Below are 14,188 nucleotides of genomic sequence, written 5' to 3' on the forward strand. Positions count from 1 at the left end.
TGCGCAAAAAATCGCGCGAATATGAACGTGGTTTTGCGCAGCTCGTCAGTAAACAACGGCTCTGTGTAGTTAATGCTGCTCGATGTGAAAGCATGCACGTGATGGAGATTTACCGCTGATTACAGAAGCGGCTTTACTGATAAGATGCGCGTTAAATATCGCATGCGATTTATCGTGCAGCCCTAGTATGTATGTATGTATGTATGTATATCAGTCTGGCGAGTAAACAAAAAAATTTACTAGCGAATGGCGATTCATTTGCCAAGGTGTTCGTAGAGGGCTGTAAAATAAAAATAAAATATATTTTGCTATTAAGATTTTGTTCATTCTGACAGTAAAGCACATTTCCTTGATAAATTCTCATTCAGCTATCTATTTGCCTTTAATTGTCATAAATTATGGCACAATGCAAAAAAGTTTTCTGTGTGAAATATCTTTCTCTTTTGATCTTTGGGTTAAAATATAATTTTCTGCAAGATTCACCCAAGAACTGTATGTACAAACTCATGCTCTGTGGAATCAGTTGCACCCACACACCTCTTGTTCTTAGTAATGGCGAATAGAGAATAAAAGCGAAGAACAGGTGTTAACACACGGGTAATTAGCCTGTCTAATCCATCTGCTGCCACTGTCCTTTTATTTTCTTATATTTAGAAGCTGCTTATCTCAGAGCTTCTTCACTGTCCACACTCAAGCTACTCTGTTTCTCGTGGACTGGTTTATTTGAATGGCTGGTGTTAGCTCAGACGACCACATCTGATTGTTATTCATGTGGTGTTAATTCATAATCTTGTCGTCTGGTTTGCCGTTTCATGTGATGTTATGAACCTGTGTCAGGGTGAACTTCAGAAACACTTTCTTTCTGTTAGTCTGAAGTTAGACTTGAGTTATGCTGCTTGTATTGTCTCTATACTGCCGCTATATCAAAAGAGATGAAAAAATAATCTGATAAGTTATTTTCATACATTAATCTCAGAGAGCAAAAAGAACACGCTGTTCTTGGTCATTATTTTTGATGTCGGTAGAAATTTAGTGAAATTCGAGAGAGGAGGGGGGGATGTTTGCGAATGGTTGATGACAGGGTGATAAGTCTGGTCATAAAGTCCACATTTGTTTAAATCAGAGCTGGTTAGTCGTCTTTTATAACCCACAGCAGCTGGGGGATTGGGCCACGTCTTCAAATGGGGACCTTCAAACGCCTGCCTGTTTTTAAAGGCCACACTCGGCCTTCTCACACTCACTCACACACGTACGGTCCATGTGGCACAAGCTGTGCTTTCATTTCTCGCACAGCTGCCTGTTGGACCGTCTGTCTAAAAATAGTTTCTCACTCCCGCCCCCCTAGAGGTCTTCTTAGGATACAAGTACAGTACTGCAGCTCATGATGTATGTCCACTGTGTAATACCCAATAATCATCTATGGTAGTGAGAATAGACGAGATGTTTTAAATGTCGCTCATTTGTTGTAGGGTTTGACTTCAATGATGTCCCAATTAACCTCTTGTCTTATTTTCTGCTTTTTGCACTCTAGTGAAAGCAATGCTATGGAACAAGAGTACATCCAGACGTACACCCCTCAGACCCACACGCCATTCTTGTCTAACAGTGCTCCGCCCAGCAACAGCGGCACGAGCATCCTCCCATCCCCTGCCACGCCTCGCTTCTCAGCTCCCACCCCTCGTACCCCAAGGACCCCCCGGACCCCCAGAGGCCCAGCCAGTGTGCAAGGTTCCCTCAAATATGAGAACTCGGACCTGTACTCGCCAGCCTCAACGCCCTCCACCTGCAGGCCGCTCAACTCTGTCGAGCCTGCAACGGTTCCCTCCATCCCCGAAGCCCACAGCCTATACGTCAACCTCATCCTGTCGGAGTCTGTCATGAACCTGTTCAAGGACTGCAACTTCGACAGCTGCTGCATCTGCGTCTGCAACATGAACATCAAAGGCACTGACGTGGGCATCTACATCAGCGACCCAAACATGGAGGCCCAGTATCCCTGTGGGTGCGGCTTCAGTGCCGTCGTCAATCGGCGTTACGGTAATGGCTCTGGCCTCTTTCTGGAAGACGAGCTGGATATCATTGGACGGGGTTCGGACGTGAGCCAGGAGGCGGAGAAACGCTTTGAGGCGATACGGAGCATGTCGCTGGAGAAGACAGGTGGGGGAGGCAAGGATCGAGTCCCGGACGAGCTTATCTCTCTCCTGCAGGATCAGTGCACTAATCCCTTCTCCCCTATGCTGGCATTGGACCCAGAGGGACTGTTTTCCCAAGGGCCAGGGGGAGCCACTGTACCACCATGTGTGCGTGTGGAGGAAAGGGACTTCCACAATGACTGTTACCTGGCTCTAGAACATGGGCGGCAATTCATGGATAACATGTCCGGTGGGAAGGTGGATGAAACGCTGGTGAAGAGCACGTGTTTGCACCATTGGGCCAAACGCAGCGGTGAGAGATTAGAGCATGTTTGGCATTTGTTCACACTTCATTTATATTTACAATAAAAATCAATTTGGTTTAAAATCGGTTTAGTTACCCAGATTTATTTATTTATTATTGACTTTATTTTAAGTTTTGTTTTTTGCCTAAATTAAAACTTCGGTTTTGGTGTTTTTGGTAAAATATTTTTTGTTGCATAATCTGTGTTCTACTTATTTTTATATATTAGAGGTCGACCGATGTGGATTTTGCAGATACGATAGCTAGGTTGGATCACACTGGCCGATACCGATTAATCAACCGATAGTTTTTAAAATGGATTCTGAATGAAAAAAAGTACTAAACCATACTTTGTAAATGAATAAAAATATTAATATTAAATATTAATGATATATTGATTATAAAGTTCATAGTTCATTAACTAATGTTAACAGAAGCAACTTTCAAAATGTATTAGTAACACACAAAGGCCATAGCATTGAAATTACATACATATGGATATTGTATGCATACTCTCACACTTTATTTGTTCAGTTAGTCACGTTAGCACTCGACTAACATATCCACCATTATTGTTTTAAGTGTTCACAGTTTAGCAGCTAAACTTTAGCTGTGGGCACGATTCGCTTGCATAAGTGCTTCGGTTTTGGTGTTTTTGGTAAAATATTTTTTGTTGCATAATCTGTGTTCTACTTATTTTTATATATTAGAGGTCGACCGATGTGGATTTTGCAGATACGATAGCTAGGTTGGATCACACTGGCCGATACCGATTAATCAACCGATAGTTTTTAAAATGGATTCTGAATGAAAAAAAGTACTAAACCATACTTTGTAAATGAATAAAAATATTAATATTAAATATTAATGATATATTGATTATAAAGTTCATAGTTCATTAACTAATGTTAACAGAAGCAACTTTCAAAATGTATTAGTAACACACAAAGGCCATAGCATTGAAATTACATACATATGGATATTGTATGCATACTCTCACACTTTATTTGCTTCTATTTTAGAACACTTGATGATTATCTAATCAAAATAACAAAATATGGCAGTCGCACACATGGACAAAATGTGCAGCACTGCTTCGCATCTAGGACAATCACAGGTATCACATACACCGGAGGCGTTGCATTCAATTCAAGCAGCGGTCCGAAACAGTTTAATTAATCACCAAATTGGCAAAAGGTCACTTCAAGAATGAGGTGAATCAAGTGGCATCAATGTGTTTGAAGTTCAGTGTTTGAAAAAAAAAAACGGAAAGAGAAAGCGCAATCTGTATATGAAGCATACAGACGCTATTAGAGCCACAGAAAGAGAAACTTTTCACTGAAAAAAAAGCACAATACACAGTTTTCCAGCCTAGGTTACATACATTAAAGAGCAGGTCATATGGGTTTTTGAAAAATATATCTTTTGACAATGATTTGGGACAAATATAATGTAATTTAATGTAAAGCTATGTGAGTGGTGCTCTGTAGCACGGCAGGATTTCCTTCAGCTGTATTCATATCAGTGTGCTTTCTCACATCACTAGCTTTAAATATGCAATTTCACTGGGTAACAAATGAATTAAAGTGACCAGCTGGATATAAACTAATGCAAATAGATGGTAACAATCATGACATTAAGTACTTGCATGCGTTTTGGTCACATTGTTTTAACCCGCTTGAGGTTCTGCTAATGTATTCCTAATGTTCCTCTCAGCCTGGACAGCAAACTACTGCTGTTCTTTCTCCACTAATGCAGCATCTAGTTAACAAATGACTTAGTAATGATATGAAAACATGCACTAGAGTATACTGTATACACACCATTTTGTTGTCTCGGTTTTAAATCTTAAGCATCCCACTCCGTGCAGCGCACAGTCTCACGTGTCAAAACAAACAGCAGAGGCCGCTCTCGTACTGTATAATGACAGTGGACCCTTGTCAGCCGCTCTAGCATTTTTGCCGATTGTTCCAGCAATGGACTATCGGTGCTGATTAATCGGTCGACCTCTATTATATATGATAGTAAATCTTGAATTTTGATAAATTTGAGTGTATGTATTAAACACCCTCTCTTTCTCTCTCTCCCTCTATAGCAGTGGATGTGAGCGGGCTGTGCTCTCAGGATGTGTTGAGAGTTCTCCTCACTCTTCAGCCTGTTCTTCAGGATGCCATCCAAAAGAAGAGGACTGTTCGCTCATGGGGAGTCCAGGGGCCTCTCACATGGCAGCAGTTTCACAAGATGGCTGGAAGAGGGTCTTATGGTGAGCAGCAAGGGCAGTTGTTGAGCAAAAAAAGCCATCATGGGTTTTGGAGTGGAAATGCTCAAAATTACTCTTTGACAAGATTGTTAGTGGAATTTGAACTTGATGCCAGGGGCTACCTCGATACCACTCACCTCTCACTCTTAACTTTCACTTAATTTACTTCTTTGCTCTTCTCTAGGCACTGATGAGTCTCCGGAGCCGCTGCCCATTCCTACGTTCTTGGTTGGGTATGAGTATGACTTTGTGGTGCTGTCTCCCTTTGGCCTGCCGTACTGGGAGAAGTTACTGCTGGATCCTTTTGGCTCCCAGAGAGATGTGGGATATCTGGTCCTCTGCCCAGACAGCGATGCTCTCCTCTCTGGAGCCAAGAGCTTCTTCAAAGAGTTGACAGCGGTCTATGAGGTGAGAGAGTTTGTCAATCTTTAGTTTTCCAAAAGGAATTTTGTCTCACAAGTCCACCTTACTTTTCAACACAGAAGTAAGCTATTTCCTGTGAATAGGCGAGACTTCCAATTTATTAGCCAATATGGGTAAATAACTAGAAGAATGCAGCAAACAGTAAAATATTTTTACAACAAACCAGTGCACATGATTACAACAATACATTAAAAAATATGATGAATGCAGCAAACAGTAAAATATTTTTTACAACAAACCAGTGTGCTCATGATTACAACAATAAATAAAAAAATATGATAACAAATACCAAGATCAAGCAGCATAACTGACTGTTGTTGTACAGCCAAAAATAACTGGAAGTGGTTGACACCGGAAGCATTGAAAATTCAAGTTAAAAATAAGGTGTATATATATATGGTGTATATATACAGTAAATACAAAGTACTCAACAACATGGTGCACTTTTTTTCAGATATGTACCAAAATGGATAGTTCATGATTTTATGTCCACTGCATTTTTTTTTAGCATTTCCTGGCTTCTCTGTGCTGCTTTCTGATTGTTTTTTTTTCTATTTCTGCCCAACAGTCTTGTAAGCTTGGTCAGCATCGACCAATCTCCAAAGTGCATGCTGATGGCATTGTTAGGGTGGGTGGAGCTGCTGCCAATAAGCTCTCAGAGCAGCCAGTCAGTGATTGGTTCCTGAAAGCAGCTGGTGGCAGCAGTGATGCGTTTGCCAAGCTCAAACTGTTTGCCCAAGTCTGCAGACATGACCTCGGTAAGACCCATGTCTCTCTTTCTTCGTTATCCCTGCTGTCATGGAAATATATCAGAGTATTTGTCTCTCTAATCTTCATCTTGTTCCCTGTTTCTTCAGCACCATACCTCGCTACACAGCCATTGGACAGCACTCTCTTCATTCAGCCAACCCCTGTCCCTTCCTCCACCCAGTCATCTTCCTTGCAATCCTCAGGCTCCGCCTCATCCAACTCACAAACCTCAATGGCCTCTGGAGGCTCCGCCCTCAACAACAACAGTGCTGCCAGCAACAGTGGCTCAGGCCTGCCAGGCAACACCAATAACACCCCCTCCTCCTCAGGCCCTCAGGGCAGCAACATCCAGTCTGCCAAGCCCAGCTCGTTCCCTCCCTTTGGAAGCAATGGAGTCCAAGGTAACAGCTCTCAGTCTGGGGCTCTGGGCCAGCAGGCTGTCACCCAGAACTCAAGCCTCTCTGGAGACAATTCAGCTGACAACAGCCAGACTCAGGGGCCGTCTGAACCACCAGAGAGGTACACAATGTATTTGTTGCCTTTTCCTGTCTTAATCATGTATAAATTTAAGTCATGTCAAAATGTGATGCAACTTGTAAAACTGTTAAAATACTCAGCCTCATCAGGTTTGGGTTAAAAGCACATTAAAGACCTTTTATTTCCCCTCTTTCATCAGCACTATGGGGAGAGAAAAGGTCGGAGTTCCTACAGACGGAGATTCCCATGCCATCACCTACCCACCTGCCATTATGATCTATATTGTGGACCCCTTCTCATATGAGGAGGCGGAGCCAGGGGCATCACAATCAAGCATGTGGACGTTGGGACTCCTTCGCTGCTACCTGGAGATGCTGCAGGCCCTTCCAGCTCACATCCGCAACTCTGTGTTTGTACAGGTAGGTGCAACAGCTGATACATGACATAATTTACAGTGGACACATCTTTAAAAGTCAGTTTAACATTTCAGGGTGATGTTCACTTCACATGTATATTAATGGAAGCCAATGCAGCAAAAAATCTAGTGCAGTGGTTCTTAAAGGGGTCATATGAGGTCTTTCTCTTTGGAGTGTTACAAGCTGTTCGTGCATAGATATGATCCCTAAAGTTGCAAAGACTAAAGTCTCAAACCCAAAGAGATATTCTTTATAAAAGTTAAGACTTGTTGATGCCCTCCTAAAACGCCTCGTTTAAACACGCCCCCACATGTCTACTTCACTGTGTGGGAAGATTTGCATAACACCGCCCAAATGTTCACACAAAGAAAGAAGGCGTAACTTTGATTCTCGCTGTAGTATTGTTGCTTGCAATCCTCAGGCTCCGCCTCATCCAACTCACAAACCTCAATGGCCTCTGGAGGCTCCGCCCTCAACAACAACAGTGCTGCCAGCAACAGTGGCTCAGGCCTGCCAGGCAACACCAATAACACCCCCTCCTCCTCAGGCCCTCAGGGCAGCAACATCCAGTCTGCCAAGCCCAGCTCGTTCCCTCCCTTTGGAAGCAATGGAGTCCAAGGTAACAGCTCTCAGTCTGGGGCTCTGGGCCAGCAGGCTGTCACCCAGAACTCAAGCCTCTCTGGAGACAATTCAGCTGACAACAGCCAGACTCAGGGGCCGTCTGAACCACCAGAGAGGTACACAATGTATTTGTTGCCTTTTCCTGTCTTAATCATGTATAAATTTAAGTCATGTCAAAATGTGATGCAACTTGTAAAACTGTTAAAATACTCAGCCTCATCAGGTTTGGGTTAAAAGCACATTAAAGACCTTTTATTTCCCCTCTTTCATCAGCACTATGGGGAGAGAAAAGGTCGGAGTTCCTACAGACGGAGATTCCCATGCCATCACCTACCCACCTGCCATTATGATCTATATTGTGGACCCCTTCTCATATGAGGAGGCGGAGCCAGGGGCATCACAATCAAGCATGTGGACGTTGGGACTCCTTCGCTGCTACCTGGAGATGCTGCAGGCCCTTCCAGCTCACATCCGCAACTCTGTGTTTGTACAGGTAGGTGCAACAGCTGATACATGACATAATTTACAGTGGACACATCTTTAAAAGTCAGTTTAACATTTCAGGGTGATGTTCACTTCACATGTATATTAATGGAAGCCAATGCAGCAAAAAATCTAGTGCAGTGGTTCTTAAAGGGGTCATATGAGGTCTTTCTCTTTGGAGTGTTACAAGCTGTTCGTGCATAGATATGATCCCTATCAAGCCCGCTGGCCGTTCCTCACTCTAGCCTGCCGGCCGCCGCTCACTCAAGTCCGCCGTGTGTGACGCTGTGTGTTTCGTTGTGAAAGCGAAACTACTTCAATGTTGTTTTGGTGGGGGTGGGGCGGGGCGTGGTGGAGGTGGGGCTTAGGTCGACGATATTATCGGATATCGCGGTATTTTTAACGGCGATTATCGATAAGATATTTTTGACATATCGCCTAGCCCTAGTGTGCAGCGCATAGCTACACGAAGCTACAATCACAAACCAGCAGCACTGCAAACAGGAAGCAGGAATAATACTGTCCAACAGCGACCTACTGTCCAACAGCGACAGTAGGTTAGCAACGTCTTATGACCCCTTTAACTAGGGGGCCCCAAGATGACTTAAAATTATTTGAAATAAGACAAAACAAGCATTAAAATCTGCTAAAAAAAAGAAAAAAAAAATTTTTTTTTTCTTTGAAGATCCTAGATTCCGATTGTCTTCAACCTGGATATATGACGAACCCTAATTTTAAAAGTGTGATTGAAGTGTGATGAAAAGTGTGATCAGTGAGAACCACTGATCTAGTGTGACTTCATTTCCTCTGGTGTCAAATAGACAACTATAGGAAAGAACAGCAGATGTGATGTAAAGACAATAGTGAAACAAATCACTGTTTTACAACTGTGCACTTTGTGTTTTAGATTGTCCCCTGTCAGTACTTGCTCCAGCCTGTGAGGAGTGAAGAGAGGTACCTCTACGCCCAGCACCTCAAGTCTCTGGCCTTCTCCGTGTTCACCCAGTGCAGAAGACCTCTCCCAACCTCCACCAATGTGAAATCACTGACGGGTTTTGGCCCCGGCCTCGCCCTCGACACTTCCCTCAGGAACCCAGATGTGAGTGAGGGTTCAGCAGATTGATTGGTTGACAAATTCAAAAGCAGTTGCCTTTTTTGTTGTATAGAAATGGGTAGTTCAGACAGTCTCCAAAGTATCCTAAATATTAAAAATAATTATGTACATTAGCATTGCTGAAGCTCTGCCAATGCTCTGCCTTGTTGGAGTGCCATTACCTTTATTTGAGGCTCCCAGAGCCCATGGTTCTGACCTCCTCCATAGAGCTCCCGCCCTGGCAGCCCATTCAGGCTCTTTAACGGCTCTTAGTGCTGTATGAGAACTCGGTGACGTGTGGAGACTGTTACACTGACCTCCCGGTCCTGGAACAAAACCAAAGGGGACTCACACAACCCAACAGTTCTCTTTCCATTATCTGCTTGGGCAGCTCCGTGAGACCTCCCTAATGGGATCCGGCTTGCATGTTTTGGCAGAGGAATCCGAAAGCTCAACTTGCTCTCCTTTCTTCACAGAGCTATTTGTAGAATCCAATTTTCTTGCTATGCTCACTAGCACTGTTTCTCCCACCCCACTTCCTTCTACACAAAAGAGATGTGACTACTCTGTGGGGTTTATTGATTTCATAAGAGAGGAAAAGGTTATGTTGACATGCCCAGGTATGGCCACCATTAGGCTGAGGTTGATGGTTCGACCTTAGCCCTTCACTTTTGTCCTCTTGTCCTGATATTTGCTGTTTTTAGGGAAAAAGAGACAACTTAAGTTCTGTCACTATTTTCCATTGACATGTGACTTTCTTGCCACAGAGACCGGAGTGTCTGCGATTGTACACGCCACCCTTCATCCTGGCCCCAACAAAAGACAAGCAAACGGAGCTGGGTGAGACTTTCGGAGAGGCGTCTCAGAAGTATAACGTCCTGTTTGTGGGCTACTGCCTGTCACATGATCAAAGATGGCTGTTGGCTACCTGCACGGACCTGTACGGAGAGCTGCTGGAAACCTGCATCATCAGCATAGACGTACCCAACAGGTGAACTAGAAAAAAGCCCTCACTCAGTAGCATTGTGTGACATGCAGGTGGTGCATAAATTATGCAGAATTAATTATTCACTCAACACTTCAGAAAATGTTAATATTTGGAACCATTTTCACCACCATAGCCATGACAAGTGAAAGACCTTACACCTTTGTAACACTTTTACTTTCATCTCCATGATGTACCTTTTAAGTATAACAAATTTACACATTTAACTAGTTTATAATTTAAGGACGTTTAAAAATATTTTAAGCTTTTGTGACTAGAGGTTTTAAATGATTTCTGTTTTTGTCATCTCAGAGCAAGAAGGAAAAAGGGATCTGCCCGGAAGCTGGGCCTACATAAGCTCTGGGATTGGTGTCTGGGTTTGGTTCAGATGACATCATTGCCATGGAGAGTGGTGATTGGCCGGCTTGGACGAATAGGGCATGGAGAGTTGCGAGGTAATGCCCATCTAAATGTTTTTTTAGGCCTTTAACCTTGACAATATTCACAATAGAGCTTTGACACAAGTTGATTATTGCTTTTATAAAATGATTGCTACATAAATGTTATTTATTATTAATAAAGTAAAATTAAGGAAATTCATTAAGTGGCATACTTCTAGCCAACTGACCGATCAGTGTCCTGGAATGCACATCCAGCAGACACGCTGAAATTTTTTGCACATGGGAATGAATTTATTTTATTTTTTTCCTCTCTCAGACTGGAGTATTTTACTGAGCAGACGGAATCTGCAGTCAGTGTCTCGGAGGCTGAAGGAGAACTGTAGGCTGTGCGGAATCTCAGCAGCTGACACTCCCAGCATCCTTAGCGCCTGCCTGGTTGCCATGGAACCCCAGGGCTCATTTGTCATCATGCCAGGTAGAATCACGCTTCCTTTTACTCTCTGTATGGTGTGCATGTTGTCGTCCTTATTTTTATGGCTAGTTTGATGCATTAGCTGTAATTAGTGTGCATAGTTAGTTAGTTTCTGCTCTATTTGTGGCACAAAAGGGAATTGTAAAAATAAAACTTTTTCCAAACAGGTTTTCTGAAAACTCCCCACTTCTGCCATTGTTCAAACTCATTATTAAAATGTATATTAAACCGGACTGGAATAGGATAATTAAACATAAAAAAACACACTTTACCTTTAAAATATAACCCCACCCTGCTGTAGTCGCGTATCTTTTGCTTTGGATGTGAATGATAGCCTCAGTGTGTCATAACGCATGTGTCTGCTGTCCCTATCTGATATACACTCCTGTGTGTGTCTCAATCTCATAAAGCACTTTTCTGCACTCCTATTGATTCCTGTGCTGGTGTGATGATACTGAAAATCGATGGCTTTATTTGACAAAAGCTTTTCATTCTGTCATAGTATCAAGATGTATTGCATCTGATGGATTTTGCCCATCACTCAGAGCTTAGAGAGCGACAGTTTTTTTTTTTTTTTCTTCCCATATTAGGATGCCTATGCAATAGTGTTAATTTTGTCAGCTTTTTTCATTTTAGTCTTAGTCCCGGGCTAACATGTCCTTGTTAGTTTTTATCATATTTAGTCAACCTTGTCCTATTTAGTTTTAGTCGACTAAAAGTCTTAACATTTTAGTCTAGTTTTAGTCCAAGAAAATCTAAAGTATTTTAGTCTAGGTTTAGTCAATGAAAACTTTACATTTTAGCAATAAGATTATTATTAATTAACTGTACAGCAGTATTCATTTTGGCAGCCATTTTTAATTGTCTTAGTCTTACTCAAATGTACATTTTAGTTATCATATTTAGACAAACTTGTCCCGTTTTTGTTTATTCAATAAAATGTATGAGCATTTTAGCATAATGAAATATTAGTCACATTTTCGTCATTCTGTATAATGGTTAAACTGTAAAAAAAAAAAAATGTTTCTCTAAATTGTAATCGTAATGAATTGTCATTTGAGAAATTTACTTTTGCATTTCAGGTATTGCACAAATCAATAGAATGTGGACACATACATGGTGTATTTTACCTCATCTAGTGTACTGATTTATTATAGGCTTTTTATTTATAAATCAACACCAAAGATTTATGCAATCTCTCTGTCTACATTATGAAAACAGCTAAAACAAACGAAAAATATTATAACAGTGAAATTCCTAGTAATTCCACTAATTCCATAATTGCAATAGTCTATTTCTCTATTAAAACAACAGCGATTGAGTAAGTGTATTTATTCAGCGATCACAATCGCAAACAATATAGTGAGATCTCATGACAGAACACTAAATGACGCTTTCATTTAGATCGCTAAACTCCAGCTTGTTTGTTTTTCAGATCATCTGCAGCGGCGCTTCCGCAATGAGGAGCGAGCACGTGCACATGGTTGCCAGATTGCTTAAAATAAGCAAAACACACCGGGCAGAAAATGTATGAATTTAACAGCGAAGCTCTGATTCTGGGATTAGAACTCTTTATATCTGGCAACCGCACTCATGAAAGCTTGCGTAGTAGAGCAGACTGCAATAACATTTTGTCTCCTTTTTTGACGAAAATAAAAAGAGGTTTTTGTTCGTTTTTATCTTTTTGAATACATTTTAGTCTCGTCTTATTTCGTCAATGAAATCGCATGTTGATATAGTCTTAGTTATCGTTTATTGACCTTATTGTCGTCTCGTCTTAGTCTCATCTTAGTCATGGGAAAAAAGCTTGTCAACGAACATTTTTCGTCATAGTCTTCGTTAACGAAATTAACACTAATATGCAAGGAAAAAGACCATTCATATTGGATTTCAATTTCAGTCAAACCTGATTCACTAATGAAAATAACAGCTGATAATAGCTTGTACTTCCATCCATGAGTCCTTGTTTCTCTTGATGTCATTTTCAATCTTTCAGTCTGTCATTTTAATCTTTTCTGTCTCTTTCCTTTGTCCAGACTCTGTGTCAACAGGTTCAGTGTTTGGTCGCAGTACAACTCTGAACATGCAGACGTCCCAGCTGAGCACCCCGCAGGACACGTCTTGCACACACATCCTGGTGTTCCCCACCTCTGCTTTTGTGCAAGTCAACAGCTCCAACTACCCACACGAGAACATTGATATTGCCTTTAACCCTGGCAATGGTGAGAAGCGACACTTCTTTTTTTCCCAAGTCTATTTTACTTGGTAGCCTGTGTTCTTGCCCTACTTGGAGATTTTGCTACATTAATCAGTTGCTTGTCAATAAAAATAAATTATACTGAATCCTTGCTTCATCTCCAGATGGATCAGATCCAATGGGAGGCATCTTTGACCTTCTGGAGCAGGAGAATGACCTGGTTGATCCTGACATCATAAATATCCTCCCTGCCTCACCCACCACGTCACCTGTTCACTCACCTGGATCCCAGTACCCCCACGGAGGAGATGGGAGCAAGGTAGCTGAGATTCACCACTAATAAGGAACAAATAATCAGCATGTTTTCTCACAAGATCTTGTAAAGGGAAATGGCATGAACTTTGACTAGCAGACTCGTGAGTTAAAATGAGTTGTTAGAATAAAAGACAAAACTGTTTAAGGTTTTAAAGGGATATTTAATCTAAAAATTGACCCATGGCTTTTTGCTTAAAGGCGAAGACCTTGCAGACTATGCATGACTGCATTAAACATTTTATTGGACTGTCCCAGTTTTAATGCAAGTAGAAAACTTTTTTTATGAAGTACGCTCACTCAGGGACTTGTTTAGTAAGATTTTACCAGAAAAGATTTTAGATTTTTTTCAACATGTGGCAATTTTAAAAAATCTTGTATAATTTTAACTGCTGTATTTTTGTATTTGCTTGGTTTTTATTTTGTGTTGATGTGTAACTTGTATTATTCAAAAAAATTTGTCCAAAAGTCTTTTTTTTCCCTTTCTTTTTTGTATTTTTGGAGTTCATCTTCATATATTTTCTTTTTTTTCAGGGTCAAAGTACAGACCGCATGGAGCCTCATGAAGAAGCTCCCAATATCCTCCAGCAGCCATTAGCTCTGGGCTATTTCGTGTCCACGGCTAAAGCAGGTCCACTGCCTGACTGGTTTTGGTCTGCGTGTCCTCAGGCACAGAACCAGTGTCCCCTTTTCTTAAAGGTAATTGCTCCTTGCTCACAATGCATAATTTTTTTTACTTGGGATTTGTACATTGTTGCTTCACATTTCCTTAGAAAAACTTGATTCATCCCCAAGGAATACTGTAAATGTGCAAAATTGACAATTTTAACTGGTATTAGACTATGTGCAGAGCCAACGAAAT

General features: G+C 41.5%; 1 protein-coding gene across 2 annotated transcripts in view; it reads left to right on the top strand.

Moving 5' to 3' along the window:
* Window positions 1-14,188, top strand: part of LOC107744626 (mediator of RNA polymerase II transcription subunit 13-like) — a 98,922-nt gene that overhangs the window by 82,803 nt on the left and 1,931 nt on the right. Inside the window, exons 16-29 of one of the 2 annotated variants that reach the window (XM_016558420.1) lie at window positions 1,532-2,445; window positions 4,532-4,699; window positions 4,881-5,104; window positions 5,688-5,877; window positions 5,977-6,072; window positions 7,184-7,499; window positions 7,657-7,876; window positions 8,774-8,965; window positions 9,727-9,950; window positions 10,257-10,399; window positions 10,662-10,820; window positions 12,854-13,039; window positions 13,179-13,333; window positions 13,861-14,025. In XM_016558420.1, the coding sequence (XP_016413906.1) occupies window positions 1,532-2,445; window positions 4,532-4,699; window positions 4,881-5,104; window positions 5,688-5,877; window positions 5,977-6,072; window positions 7,184-7,499; window positions 7,657-7,876; window positions 8,774-8,965; window positions 9,727-9,950; window positions 10,257-10,399; window positions 10,662-10,820; window positions 12,854-13,039; window positions 13,179-13,333; window positions 13,861-14,025 (3,352 nt within the window). Of the gene's footprint in view, window positions 1-1,531; window positions 2,446-4,531; window positions 4,700-4,880; window positions 5,105-5,687; window positions 5,878-5,976; window positions 6,389-6,545; window positions 6,766-7,183; window positions 7,500-7,656; window positions 7,877-8,773; window positions 8,966-9,726; window positions 9,951-10,256; window positions 10,400-10,661; window positions 10,821-12,853; window positions 13,040-13,178; window positions 13,334-13,860; window positions 14,026-14,188 lie in introns of both variants that reach the window. The other variant, XM_016558419.1, reaches the window with a different exon arrangement.

The sequence above is a fragment of the Sinocyclocheilus rhinocerous genome, unplaced genomic scaffold (genome assembly GCF_001515625.1).
Source record: "Sinocyclocheilus rhinocerous isolate Xijiao unplaced genomic scaffold, SAMN03320098_v1.1 scaffold767, whole genome shotgun sequence".
In the NCBI taxonomy this organism is placed as follows: domain Eukaryota; kingdom Metazoa; phylum Chordata; class Actinopteri; order Cypriniformes; family Cyprinidae; genus Sinocyclocheilus; species Sinocyclocheilus rhinocerous.